The sequence below is a fragment of the Myotis brandtii genome, unplaced genomic scaffold (genome assembly GCF_000412655.1).
Source record: "Myotis brandtii unplaced genomic scaffold, ASM41265v1 scaffold587, whole genome shotgun sequence".
Classification (NCBI taxonomy): domain Eukaryota; kingdom Metazoa; phylum Chordata; class Mammalia; order Chiroptera; family Vespertilionidae; genus Myotis; species Myotis brandtii.
Window position 1 is genome coordinate 1017679 of NW_005370207.1, and position 15490 is coordinate 1033168.

Below are 15490 nucleotides of genomic sequence, written 5' to 3' on the forward strand. Positions count from 1 at the left end.
GAGAAAAAGGAACACTCGTGCACTGCTGGTGGGAATGCAGACTGGTGCAGCCACTGTGGAGAACAGTATGGAGTTTCCTCAAAAAACTAAAAATGGAACTCCCATTTGACCCAGTGATCCCACTTCTAGGAATATATCCCAAGAAACCAGAAACACCAGTCAGAAAGGATATATGCATCCCTATGTTCATAACAGCACAATTCACCATAGCTAAGATTTGGAAACAGCCTAAGTGCCCATCAGCAGATGAGTGGATTAAAATACTGTGGTACATCTATACAATGGAATACTAAGCTGCTGTAAAAAGGAAGGAACTCCTACCATTTGCAACAGCATGGATGGACCTGGAGAGCATTATACTAAGCGAAATAAGTCAGTTGGAGAAAGATAAATATAACATGACCTCAGTGTCTTCTGATCATGCCTTTCTTAAGCAATTTTACATAATCGGTCATTACCATAATTTTGCACTTGTTTATGTATTGATTGGTAACTGTCCTCAAGTTGACATGTGTATAGTGGTTCACCTCACTAGTTTCTAAACAAAGAAAGGGGCATCTTTTTTGTATCTCTTCATTGCCTAGTTTAGATTTGATCTGCCAGATGATGATCTTAAACAGTGTGATACTATTAGGAAAAACATGGCCCTTTAGGGTTAACTATGCTGGTAGTAACTGAAAGTGGACAGGCATACTTTCTAAAACAGCTATTTTCAACCTTTTTCATTCATGACATACATAAACTAATTACTAAAATTCTGCAGCACACCAAGAAATATTATATTGTTTTGCCAATCTGACAATAAAAATAAGTGTAATTTTGATTCATTCATACCAGTTATTGTGTTGGCTGTTGTCATTTTTTTATTTGACAATCTAAGGGAAAAGAGGTCAGTGCCCCTGACCAAATAATCTGGTATGGCATGTTTTAAAAATTCTTGTGGTCCACCAGTTGAAAATCACTGTTCTAGAATACAGTAGCAGTATGGAGTCATAGTAGCAAGGGCTCCAATATTAGATCACCCAGGTTCAAGTGTTTGCTACATTACTTATTACTTTGTCTCCATGAGGAAGTTATTTAACCTCTGTGCCACAATCTTCCCATCTGTAAAATTAATAATAATGGCCCTTACCTCATTAGATTTGTAGAATGATTGAGTTAATACATGCAAAGTATTTATAACAGTTGACATAGGAACTCAACAGAGAGCAGTGGTTCACAGGGTGTTGGTGATTAGTATTAAATTGCTGAGCATTCTGCCTTGCACATAAGAAGTCCTCTATGAAGTATTTTTATTTCAAACTTTATTCAAATTCCAAATTATATCCCTCCCTCTGCTGAGTTCTTTTATTGCCTCTTTATCTCTCACTTAATATTTAACATATGCGATCTGGCTTGTTTTTTAAATGCATTTTTCATGTTGAGTCAGAAATCAATGGAAAAAATAATAAGAAAGAAACTAAGAGGAAAGAGAGCTTCAAACATAAAAGTTGACTCTGCTGCTTCAAGGTCGAGACAGATGAAGATTGAAAACTGTCCAGTGGATTTAGCAACATGGGTTACTGGTGACCTTAGTTAGAGCAGTGTTTCTGGAATGAAGGGGTGAAAGTGATAGCTAGATGTCTTCCCACTGGCTTATCCCCAGCAAGGCTTACATCTCTATACCTTCCGTTTTAGGAGTTTTCTAACAATAGTGAATGGATAAATGTCTGTGATAATGGTGTCTGTGTAGTTTTCAGTGAGTGAGAAGCCTTAGAGCATTCACAATTGCATATGCCCTGAAGGAGAAAGAAATGACAGTGATCTGAGAGCCTTGGTTGGAAAAACAAATTTCTTCTGTTACCTTGACCAAAACTTTTTGTCTGAATTCTCTACCATCATTCATGCATTCTGGGGTATATGGTTTTTCATTGATAGTTTCACTTCTAGAACCCCAATACGGTATTCACATGTAATTACATCATCCATAGTTACAAAATCACACCAGGTAGGGGAAGGGGGAAGTCTATGCTTTTCCTTAGGAAGAATCAGAATTTCCAAATATACTCAAAATACTACAATTCTAACTCTTTACATCATGCTGCTTGCTTTACTAGGAAGGCATTTTTCTTATTCATACATCATGCAAATTATTGTGTGATTTTTGTTTTCTACCTGTTGTCGACACTCTTTAGCTCTGAATCATAATTACCTAGTCAAATTTTTATTCCTTAGGAAAAGGGCCATTTAGTTCGGTGTCATCACTGCCATAAAGCACTGTGCTTAGATGCTGTTTTTGAAGAAATCATGGAGCAAATTTCATATCCAGTTTCAAATTAAGATGTTTTCCAAATCAGTTCACAGACTTTATTACAGTGTCTGTAGTATTTATTGTTTCGAAACATATAGAACAATTATAAAGAACTAATTTACTCTAGAGGATGGTGAATTTGGCTCTAAAACACTGGAGAGACAGTTATCCAACTGAATAATTTGTAAGTTTATCTGTGCAAAGCTGAATCAGCACTGAATGTTAATCTGTTTTCTTCTTTTAAAAACAAAAACTTTTTGTTTGTTTTGTTAATCCTCACTTGAGGATATTTTTTCCATTGATTTTTGGAGAGAGTGGAAGGGAGAGAGGGGAGGGGAGAGAGCAATATCGATGTAAGAGAGAAAACACATTGATTGGTTACGGGGCAGGGATCAAACCTGCAACCTAGCTATGTGCCCTTGACTGGGAATTGCCTTCAGTGCATGGGCTGACGCTCTAACCAATGAGCCATGCCACCAGGGCGAAAAACATACTTTTTTTGACTACCAGTGTTTTTTTCACCAGCAGTTTTGTGTTTGAATTCATCAAACATAAATAAGCCAGAAAATAAAATCATCTCTACTACTACCATCAGAAATGTAGAAATGTTTCAGTAAAAATACATCTTTTCACCAAAATGTAGGGTTTTCTTTCTTTTCTTCATTTTTCTCCCCCAACCCCCTCCTTTTTGAAGTGATACAAGTTGTATTTAGTGCAGGAACTTTCTATTTTATTCTTAATACAATCAGTGCCAGAAAAGTGTCTGACACATAGTAGGTGCTTATTTGCTTTTTTCTCTTAATTATATTTTTCCATATGAATATTCTTGAACCATACTTTTAATGTCTGCCTAGTATTCTGTCTTATTAATGTACTGTAACTTACTTAATCAGCTTCCTATTGTTGGCTATTTTGGTTGTTTGGATTGTGTTTTTCTTTCATAAACAACATTGATTTCTTTAGCTAATTCATAGTCAGTAATTAAGGAATATGTGCTAAAGGATGGCATATAGTTTTTTAATGTCATCATTCTATACCTCTGTTGAGTACAATTATTAGGTTTTTAGTTTGATGCATTTGGTGTTCTTTAAAACACTGACCACCTCTGTCTTAATTAATAATAAATTTCTACTATAATAGTTGCCATTTTTCTTCCTATCTTAAAAACGAGAACTTTCTCTTCCAAATTTTGTAATTATCTATTTTTATTAACTCTTTAAAAATGTAGGGCTTTAAAAAGACCAATTAGACATAATAAAACTTTTATTTAAGATTTATTGGACCTAAATTGATATGACTGCAGGCAAGAAATGAATGTTCACAGTATTTTTAGGGGATGTTGAAATTATTTTAGTCATCTAACCTATTTAATATTTATTTTGATTTTTTATGTCACAAGTTGCTTGCAGATTTCTTTTTTCTTCATCCTTTTCTAAAGTTGTATTCTTGTCTCAGGTGGGGCAGAGCTTAGCATGACATCAATTTCCTTGCTCCTGAGTTCTTGATTTTACCCATGAAATGAAACCTGTTCTTCATCAGATCATCTTTTAAATTCTTTACTCTGAACATATTATTTTAATTATCTCCCAAGCCATTTTCTGCTGTTGTAATAAATTCTTACCTCTTGCCTATAGAGACTTCGAAAGTGATAAAACTTGACCTAAAACTTTAAAAAAAAAATAGTATTTCAGACCTTTAGTTATTTTTAAATCATGGCCTTGTAATTGATATCCAGAGCAGTAGACTCTTCTTGATGTGCTTTCTTCCATGTTCTTTCTGTGGCCTACCTTGTATAAGCTATTTTTTCCACCAGTCTTGTGTCTTTTTTCCAGAAATGTTTATTGTTGTAGAGTCCTGCGCTGCTTAATGGTGAGGATACATTCTGAGAAATGTGTCATTAGGCGATTTTCTCGTTGTGTGGATATTATGGAGTGCACTTACCAGACCCAGATGGTCTAGCCCAGTGGTTCTCAACCTTCTGGCCCTTTAAATACAGTTCATCATGTTGTGACCCAACCATAAAATTATTTTCGTTGCTACTTCATAACTGTAATGTTGCTACTGTTATGAATTGTAATGTAAATATCTGATATGTAAGATGGTCTTAGGTGACCCCTGTGAAAGGGTCGTTTGACCGCCAAAGGGGTCACGACCCACGGGTTGAGAACCGCTGGTCTAGTCTATTACACACCTGCCTAGGCTACATGGGATAGCCAATTGCTCCTAAGCTACAAGCCTGTATAGCATGTGACTGTACTGAATATTGTAGGCAATTGTAACAGTGGTAAGTATTTCCGTATCTAAACAAACATAAAAATGTAAAAATACAATATAAAGGATTAAAAATGGTACACCTGTATAGGGCACTTACCGTGAATGGAGCTTGCAGGTTGGAAGTTGCTCTGGATGAGTCAGTGAGTGTTGAGTGAATGTGAAGCCTAGAGCATTCCTGTACATTCCTGTAGACGTTATAAACACTGTACACTTAGACTACACTAAACTTATACAACACAAGATTAAATCAAGCACAAGAGAAAATGATGCAATCAACAGACAGTAAGCACAAGATATGTGAGGCTACTGTTGGCATAACACAGCATACTGTTTTAAGCAAATAAGTAGACAGAGTACATTCTAAAATAATGATAAAAATGTACTATAGTAAATACATAAACCAGTAACATGGTCGTTTATTATCATTAGCAAGTATTATGTACTGTACATAATTGTAAGTGCTGTACTCTTACACACCTGAGGGTACGGTAGGTTTGTTTACACCAGCATCATCACGAACACATGAGTAATGCCTTGCAACATTAAGACAGCTACAGTGTCACTAGTCAGTGGGAATTTTTCAGCTCCCACTGTTGTACATGCCACCCATCGTTGACCAAAATGTCATTATGCAACACCCACTGTATTCCTGTAAAGATTCATTATTTGATTCTTAGAAAAGTAACAACATAGTTGTTAAAATAGTCCCTTTCTATCATCATTGATTGTGTTTAGACATACCTGTTTAAAACAGAAATGTCACCTTTAACTATTTTCTTATCAACTTAGTGATTTATTTGCTATAAATATAATGTCTACAATTTGGATACATTACACATTTTTAGAGATTTATGTAACATGAAAGTACCTTTTTCACTTATAAATTGGTATTTTTGAACCACTACCTCTAATGTCTATATTTTACATTTACTTACCTGACCTCAGAGAGTTAAAGCATTTTCTTTTCTTTTTTAAAATATATTTTTATTGATTTAAAAGGTAGAGAGAGAGAGAGAGAGAAACATCAGTGATGAGAGAGAATCATTGATCGGCTGCCTCCTGCAGGTCCCCTACTGTGGATGGAGCCCACATCCCGGGTATGTGCCCTTGACTGGGAATCGAACCTGGGACCCTTCGAACCTGAGTCCACAGTCCGGCACTCTATCCACTGAGCCAGCCAGCCAGCATTTTCTCCATGAAATAGGAATAGTTTTTTTGTGTTTTTTTTAAAGGAAAAGGTTGTAAACTAAGTGGGAAGTAATCCAAGATAGGATGTGCAGGGAATTTCCAGGGTCCCGGTGAAAGGAAGGTGCAGGACATCTGTTGTGAGCAGGCCTCACAGGCCACCATGCAGAAGTCAGCAGGAGGACGGGAGCTCTGCAGGGAAGGCTGTAATTTAAAGTCATAATTTATAAACACTGACTCAATTTTATAACAATGATAATCTTCTGGGAAGTTAGAGTATGGAGAAATGGGGAAAGGACTGCTTGGGGTGAAGTTGGGTGGGAAGAAGGTGTTGTTTATTTGTGGAAACCTTTCTGGATCTCATGAATTATGAGCCATAACCTTCAGATAGTTCTGTGGATAGGCAGACTTCAGGAAGGACCTTTGCACCGTGTTGGTGGACGACACACCTCAAACAAATTTTAGAGAAAGACGATTGAATATAGGAAGGAAGCGAGTTTGTATAGTTGATACTTTCTTGTAACTAGGTACATACTTCTGCCCTTTTTATATTAGGCACACATATACCATCCCTGTGCTTTCTAAGCTAATCTTAGAGTACAAAAAAAGTTATAAAATAAGCCTGGGCATTGTGTTTCTTGTTGATGATAAAAATGCAATGAGTTTTTTTCTAAAATAAATTGAATGGTGCTCACAGCATAACTTCAGCTGGTTAAATTTGGGAAACTAAAAGTCATTTAATCCTATATAATTAAAGCCTAATATGCAGATCGACCAGTCGCTATGACACACACTAACCACCAGGGAGCAGATGCTCAACACAGGAACTGCCCCCAGCCTGCAGGCTCCAGGCCAGTCAAGGCCGGTGCCAGCAAGGGCCCCCCAACGACCCTGCTGGTCGCACTGCAGAGGGAAGCGACCGGTGGTGGCAGTGGGGGGCGGGGCCAGCAAGCAGGTGACACCAGGCCGACCAAGGCTGGTGCCAGCGGTGGGGTGGGGGAGGGGGGGCAATCACCCCACCAGTTGGCTCACAGAGGGAGGCAACTGGCAGCGGGTGGCACCAGGCCAGCCAAGGCAGGTGCCAGCAAGGCCCCCCGATCGCACTGTCAGTCACCCCACAGATCAGTCCTGATCTCCGGCCAGGCCTAGGGACCCTACCCATTCACAGATTTTGTGCACCAGGCCTCTAGTAAAAGAATAATCTTGATCCTGTGTAGAATTTTCATTTGATTAAGAGTTGGATATTATCTTATACACATTAAGCTACATCACATGATTTTATTTCCAGGTAGAAAAGGAATGTCAGTAGGCATATGTACACAGTAATACTTTTTCCTTCCTTTGAACAGAGTATTCCCTCTATATAGCCAGTTGAGGATCATGCTTTCCTTTAGCCATTACTGAAGAATTGATACTTTTTTATGCTGCTTTTAGGAAAATGATAAGATTTTTTTCTGTGCTCTTGTAACCCCATGATTCCTCACCTAGACTATTTTCTGCTTGAATTTTTAAAATACTTTAATACATTGAATAGTTTATCTAAAACATGATTACTTAGTGCTTAATTTTGAACTTATTTTCTTTGAGCTGCTTATAAATTAGGTGACTAAAAGAAAGTTTTCTTAAGTTAAAAATTAAAATATTGCTTAGTCTACTTATCCAGGACAATTTTAATTTATTTTTAAAATGTAGGCATAATTTATATACAGTAAAATATATAATTTTTAGTATATAATTTTATGAGTTTTGATAAACATGGATATTTTGAGAGCATGGACATATGGAACTGTCACGACAGTAAAGATAATAGAACTGTTGTATCATCCCCCAGAATTCTCTGTCCCCTTTGGAATCAACCACTGATCTGTTTTCTTTCCTTACAATTTGAAAAAATGTCATGTAAATGGAGTCATGCATTTGAGATTCATCCTTGTTGCCTATATTCTTTTCACTGCGGAATATTTCAATGTGTGAGAGTGCCACAGTTTGTCCATTCTGTGATGAGGGAGATTTAGGATATTTCCAGGTTGGGGTGAATGCGGGTAAATTCAGGCCATATTCTAGGGGTCCCGGATCTGTTTCTGTAACATGATTTGACTTTCTTTTAGTGAGACGGCCGTGATTGTCAGAGTGCTGCTCTGCGTGTTTTCACGATAAACACAGGGTGGTCTCTTCCCTTAACATTTGCCAAGTCCTGGTTTCTTTTCTCAGTATTGTACCCATGAACAGGAAATAGATGGTGAGCAAGACCAACCAAATGAAAATATTTAGATGCCTGTTCTTTGCAGGACTCCTGAGGGCAAGCATATTCTTCAAATGTTGGAAGATTTAGGGTTTTGCAAGTCTGATTGCAGAGAAATTTTTTCCCTCTACATTTGGGATATGAAGCTACGCTTAACACTGACAGGCTCTGCAGCTTCCTTCCCATTTGGGAAGCAGACCATGCCAGCTCCTTCTGCCCTTCGGTCTGTCCTTAGCTTGCAAGTTTGGAAACGGCCATCCTCCCTTAATAATTCGTAAAGGAGTAGAGTTAGGAAAGAAAATGAAAAGTTGTGTTGTGTGTCGAGGACGCCTCAGGTTAGAACGCCAGCCTCCCACGCTCGGCTTTCTTCCAGCTCAGTGCTCCTACAACTGTCCTCTGGATCCGTGCTCCCAGGAGCGGCGCCCAGAGCCTGGAGCATGGCTCTGCTCCACTCCGCCCTGAGCCTGAGCGAGCTGCCAACTGAGGACACAGTGTGAGAACTGCAAACTGCAGACAGCACTGGATGAAAGGTTATTGATGGCCTAGCTTCCGCACCTTTCTTTTCTGTTTTCTTATAATTTTATTTGTTTTTCAGTCAGTGTTTTTCTCTAGGGTTCTCCCCTGTGTTCACTCACTCCTGTTAAACTTGCACCTCACTGAATTTTGTGTCCTCTCCCAGTCTCCTCACACACATCACCATGAAACATTGATAGCCAGCCAGACAAGATTGGGTTCAAATTTTTTAGTGCTTTGTGGTGTTGTTGGAGCTGGAGAAGATTCCCAAGTGTGCCCCCTCCCACCCCTGCCAGGGCTCCATTTATACCAAAAGATTATCTTGGTGTCTAGCTGGTTCCTTACAGAGATTCATAAGCTCATTCTGTGAATTAAAATGTCATTTGGGCTGTAGGAGCCTAGGCTGTAGAGGGAGGAAGAGTGTGGAGTGATGGATGACGTTTCTGCCTTGCGGGTAGGGGACATACTTACGATTTGTCTTTCAGATAGCTGCGGGAGTAACTCTCCTGGTCAGGAGGGCCCTGCACAGACACTAGTAGATAACTATGGCAATGCGTTACCACCATGCACCCTGCAATGAGAGTGTGTTTGCTTCAGTGTCCTTGGCTTCAGTTCTGATCTCCACTCTGGGTTTCCTGTATACCTGTACTCTTGTACACACAGATTTTGCTGCTTCACTATTAAGATTGGTTGGTCCCAAACAGCATAGTGCTCTGGAGTCCGTTAGCCTCAGGCCAGTCAGCCCTGTAAGGACAGGCTATTTGCCCTGGCTGGGGAGACACTTCCTGGCTTGCTGGAGTGGCCAGCATAGGACATGGCTGTACCTCCAGGAAGCTTCATCGAGTTTGATGCTCTTTCCCGTTCAGTTTCTCAGGTGCTGGTGGAGTGTCCCCATGGAACCGTAATAAGCTCTTGCATGTATTTGTTTTTAGTTCTTTTTCCTATGATGTTCATCAAAGAGTGATTGTGATGATGAGAACTAATTAGTGAGCTTCATTATTAACAGTTCCCATTTGAGACTTGCATGTGATAATCCTGAGTGGTTAATTGTTAACTAATAGGTTTATTTTGATTGCCATTTCCCTGTGCTGTCTTGTGTGTGTTGTGATGTTCCCCTTACCAGTGTTAACTGTGTTAATGCCCACTGTGATGGGTATTTTCTGTGGAAAAATCATAGAACTCACTTTGCTACCATCGAGCACAAACTGACGACCTAAAACCCGGTTCCAGAATTCACAGAACTTTGATTTATGTCAGTTCTGTTCTTCTAGGATGCAGATGACCTAGTTGTCTACATAGTGTTCTCAGGACCTCGGTCCTGTACCTGCGTATAAGGAACCTGCTTCCCCTGCTCTCCCCTGACGCCCACCCCAAACTTTCCCCTTCTCCCAGACTTGATAATTCACAGCACTGAGTTATTGTAAACATGTTTCTGCTTACACGGCAAGATACTTCGTTAAGATAAGTTGCAATCTGTCTACTGAAGGGGATCTCTTTCAGTCCTTGACATGCACCCACATTTGGAAGAGGTTTGGGCTGACAGGCCAGAAGTAAGGGGAGAGTAGGAGTGTAAATTAAAGTGCCTTTATAACCTTTCTCTCTCTCTCTAAGGACCATCCTGCCTGTCTTCAGGGTCATTCAGAACCTTGCTCCTAGAAGTTTGAGGTATAGATATTAACATCCTTTGAAATGAAGTCACCCCAGGCACATTTGTTGCATCATTACTTTCTCAATTTCAAGGTGCATTGAGGAGGCAGAAACATTCCTTAAAGAGATGCCATCCACAATAGCAGGTTAAATGTAGCTAATGTATCCTTAAATTAGCCTTTCTAAGAGTACAGGAACACACTTATATATGGTTTGTTTTGGAGTACAGGTAATGTGAAAACTAGCAGTGCGATCAAACAGACTTATCTGCTCAGAAACAGTTGATTCTTGATTAGCTACACTGTTGGAGGGGAATATTGGTAGAGAAAGCATTAAACTATGGCTAATTTACTCAGATTCTCAAAGCCTGAGCCAATGTAGTACCAGGTAACTATGTCAGGTAGATTGTCAGACCTGTGAATAAACCACCTCATAGGAAACCTGGGGCCGAGAGTCCCTGCCACTAGATATGGAAGCAGAAATGTTGGGTGTTTAGTAGTCTTCCTCTGAAATCAGCATTCTCTTGTAACCCTCAGTGTTACCTCTTAAAATCTGAGGCCTTTAACTTTATTTTTAAAAATCTATACGAATAAAAGGGTAATATGCTAATTAGACTGGATAGACCGGACGTCCTTCTGGACAAAGCCACAGCGGCTGAGAGGGCCGAGGACCGGCGGCCTGGTAGAGGCAGCGGCATGGGCTGGTCCAGCGTCACGGCCCCTTCTGCAGAGGCAGTGGGAGAGGGGGCTGCGTGGTCCCGGTCCCAGTGCTGCCCCTTCTGAAGAGGCAGCCGCCAAGGCTGGACAGGGTGCAACCTGCTGTGCCTCAACCTCCCACAGCCCTTCGCCCAGCCGGCCTGGCCCCAGATCGCCCCCCACCCACCAGTGGGCAGGGGCCAGGGCCAGTGCTATGAAGCAAGGGCTGAGGGCTGGTAGCCACAGCAGCCAGCAGTGGCAGCAGCAGCGGGGTGATTGGGGTGGTGCCTTCCCCTGATTGGCCTGGTCGCCTCCCCCAGAGGGAGGCCAGACTGTGACTTAGGCAGGCCTAAGCTGTCAGAAGGACATCCCCTGAGGGCTCCCAGACTGTGCGAGGGGGCAGGCTGAGCTGAGGGACACCCTCCCCCCAGTGCACGAATTTTTGTGCACCGGGCCTCTAGTACATCATATAATTATCTGACCACTATGTACTACACCTCAAAACTAATATAAAATAATATTGAATGTAAACTGTATTTAGAAGGGGAAAAAAAGACCATCTGAAGTAAAGTTCCCAAATTAAAGTATCTACTCAGTCACTGTTGGGAAAAAAAAAACAAATATAAAATAAAATGAATAAACATGTAACCCCTCACCCTCCACCCCCCAAATAAACAACTCTTAAAGTTGTCCCTGATAGTAGTTCCCAAGTATAAAAATTATACACTGTATGGCATTAGATACATTTGAATTCAAGTGCTGCATATTAGTTTTTTGTGATCTTCAATAAATTATGTAACCTCAAACAAATAAAAAATAATAAAATCTTTTTATCTGTATAAAAAATAAAATACATTTCGAAGTTCTAAAGTTATAAAGAAATCCTTAATTTCACTAACTCTCTCAGTATAGGTCCTTCTTCAGGATTATTGGAGGAGAATTTAAAATGTCATGTTAATGACATCATTTGAACTTTATCACTTCATCGTCATCCGTAAGATCCATGTAGCATCTTTGATTCCTCAGTAGGGGCTAAATTGGTCTCTGTTATATTGTTTCTTGTAATCGTGTTCTCTTATTTACCTTTTATTGCAACCTTAGAAATGAGTACAAGAGACTGAAGCATATTGCTCTACTTGCACAGGCTCGTTGGAAGGCAAATCGTTTGACCACATTTAGTCAGTTTTATAGTAATACAGTCAAACTCCTAATATGAGTAATTTTCATAGCTAAATTAGCAGAGAATGATTTATGGCTACATCACCTGACAAAATTTGTCAGTTGGTCTTACCGGCCTTTTCATTTGTGCCACTGAAACAAATATTAAAGGTTTCAAGAATTTTTATATTGAAAAGGTACATGCCAATCAAAGGAAGTGCTTGAAGAGACATTATTGTCTGCCTGTGACTGAGATTTGAAAGAGCTGACATCTTTTGGTGGTTATATTCAATTTGGTTGACTTTGTAAGAATTTTTTATTCCTAAAAGCCTATCAACTTGGGTGGAATTTCTTTCTTGTTTCTAGATGGGTGGTCTGTAGACATAGCATCTTCTTCAAGCCTTCGGAACACTTGCCTGGTGAGGATGGGGGAGCTCTATGTGTTGTCTTACAGTTTTGCTGCTGGAAATAAACATGGCCAATTCTGATAGGTCTTTAAAATTTGCTTTTATGCCTTCAATTGGCATAGTCGGCTTTCCCTTCTAATCTTTGTCATAATCAATGGCGTGCCAGATTCTCTTTGCTGTCTTCCCATGTGTTGTTTCTGGAATAGGACTGTTGTAGGTGGAGACTTAGGAGGAGTCAGGAGCATGTATTTTTTCTTTTTCATGTTATTATTACATGGCCAAGAGTAAGGTACCTTTGCTTCTCTTTGACCTCAGGACCAGTCTGGTACAACTTCCTTTTTAGTATTAACATTAGGTGTGCACATCTTTTTTTCTGATAAATACATCCAAAAGATGGTGATGAGCAAAAGTCTCTTTCTGAAAAATAATAGATTATTGCAGTCTTTAGGGAAAGGGCCTTCTCTTTAAAGACATTAAGTTGCCTCATTATTTGCAATAATCAGTTTGATAATTGTTGTTGACTTACTGGCTCAGCTCATGAATAATGTCCCAGATTCAGACAAGTATGGCAAAAGGGTTTTAATGAGGTAGTGCTTTCTTACCCATGGAACATTTGTCTTGCTTGACTGTTCTGGACTTCAGCCAACTGCCAGGAAGGCCTTTTCCCACTGTATATGTAGAGTGGAATATGTGTTGCTTAAATGTTCATTGAGAGGAGTTTCCAACCCACTAAAGCTCCTTGTGCCATTACCTTTTTCCTATGTGCCATTAGAGACACGGAGAATGGATGACTGTCTCTCCTTTTCTCTAAGAATCTGTTTGAAGAGAAGGATGAATCTCATTACTATAAATATTGTTTTCACCCCAGCCTACCTCACTGCTTCCGAATGAACAGAGCCCCTTTGGCTGCTGTGAACACTCTCAAATATTTGATGGCCTCTTAAATTTTCATTATCTAATGTGCATTAATTTAGATACAATAGCTCTGTTGCTAGGAGCAGAGTTAGCAAGGAAGAGCTTAGCCTGCTTATGTTGCAGGCGTTAGGAAAGTACGCAGTTCTGCTGGCTGGGCTGCAAACCACAGAAATTCTGACATCCAGGAACTGTTACCCCAGCACATGTGATGTGATATTTTGATCCTTGCTTTTTCTGTCATCTATTGAAATAGCTTGAGAGACTGAAAGGATTGGAAGGCTCTACCTCCTCTGTAGCTTAGAGCTCTGGGGTCCTAATGCCCATGATTTGGTACTCTTGAGGGTAGAATGCATGCACTCACTTCATGTGGATGTGTGAGAAAAGTTTAGAAAGTGCTGTGTGGTTTCATGGTTTTACTGTTTCTACTAGAGGCCCAGTGCACAAAATTCATGCACTGGTAGGGTCCCTAGGCCTGGCCGGCAATCAGGGCCAATCGGGGCCTTCCAGCTGCCGGCTGGGGCCTCCCTTCCCCAGCTGCTGGCTGCTGGCTGGGGCCTTCCTTCATTCCACGCCGCCCCCTGTTGGTCAACACACATCATAGCGAGTGATCAAACTCCCGGTCTCCTGGTTGAACGCCCGAGGGGGAACTTTGCATGTTAGCCTTTTATATATATAGATAATTATTTGTACTGTAATTATTCTGTGGGATTGGCCCCCAAGGAGCACATCCTGCTGTTACAGATTTCCCAGACTGGGAACAGAGCAGTGTGCCCAGGTCCTGGCTCATCCCTGAAAAGCTCCAAGAGCAGGGCTTGCTGTACTGGTGCCCAGATAAGACTGCGTTATTCTCTTCTATAAGACACAGTGACCCCTGGGTCTACATAACCTATTGAAGGTGGAAGATGAACTGCTTTGGGTTTCCTGGGAAAGGGCTTACGGGCTATATCACACAGCCTGAGGGTCACTTTGTTTCTTAATGAAAATTAAAGGTTAAATTAAACTACATAGAAGGTTAGTATTGATCTTCTCTCAATTTCATGTAGAAGAAATAGGAGCTCTTTCCTGTCCTAGAGAAGGAGTGAGATTATCATTAAAGCACCTTCCTCACTTGTATTGTATATCCACTTATTACTTAGTAACTGAACAGAGGGAGGCAGAGAGTCAATGAGAATGTTCTGAAAATTTCTGGTTAATTTTATCTCTTCTGTGGAAGTCACATGGATATCTAGTCTATGTCATGTTTTTAGGAATGTCTAGTTTTACAGAGTTATTGGCCTAGCTTCCCATGGTCTGCTAGACTGTGTCCTATACCAGAGCGAAAGGAACATTAACCTGAATCCCGTTACATGTTTAAGGATTCTTTTTTCCTTTCTCCACTAGGATACCCAAAAAGCAAAGCAGTTCCTGCCCTTTCTCCAGCGGGCAGGTCGTTCTGAAGCTGTGGTGGAATATGTCTTCAGTGGATCTCGTCTCAAGCTATATTTGCCAAAGGAAACTTGCCTTATCACCTTCTTGCTTGCAGGTATGTTTTATGTGTTATGTGTTGCTGTGGAAATTCTTCCTGGAGCTCAGAAGTCATTTCCGGAGGTCACATGCCTTCTTTCCCCGTGTCTTACATAGCCCTGCGCCCGTCGGGTGCTTTCATCTCTGAGATTTGAGCACAACATTTCTAGATTTGGTCCTTCTGTCACTGGTCCCTCTCCCGTTCCTCATTTCCACCAATTTCGGGACGCAGGAGTAGAGTAGTTTAAATGACAGCACAAATCCTCAGACAGTCTGAGAGAAGGGAATTCCAGGCACAGAACACAATTATTGATGGAATTCGCACAGTTGGTATTTCCTATTTGGAATAAGGCCCGCCCCCGCCATGCTAGTCCTGGGCAGGTCTCAGAGGAGCTGAACACCTGCCTTGTAGCTCCCCAGGCAGTGCCGATTGTCTCTCTCTTATTCTTTTCAAATATCATTAGGATCCTAGTCCTTGATGAAACCCCACATGACATACCTTTGCAGGCTCCTGCACTGAGGTTGGCATACTATGGCAAGCCTTTCTTTCTTTGCTGACTGAATTACATCTTTCTTATCCTATCCTTTCTAGTAGCTTAATATTTCATAAGCCAGCAAGACTGTGTATAAATTGTGCTCTTGGAACAATTTGTATTTATGC

General features: G+C 40.5%; 1 protein-coding gene across 1 annotated transcript in view; it reads left to right on the plus strand.

Annotated features, from left to right (window-relative positions):
- SND1 (staphylococcal nuclease and tudor domain containing 1) overlaps positions 1-15490 on the plus strand; it is a 445445-nt gene that overhangs the window by 270470 nt on the left and 159485 nt on the right. Inside the window, exon 15 of the mRNA XM_005879181.2 lies at positions 14707-14848. Coding sequence (XP_005879243.1) covers positions 14707-14848 — 142 coding nt within the window. The remainder of the gene's footprint in view (positions 1-14706; positions 14849-15490) is intronic.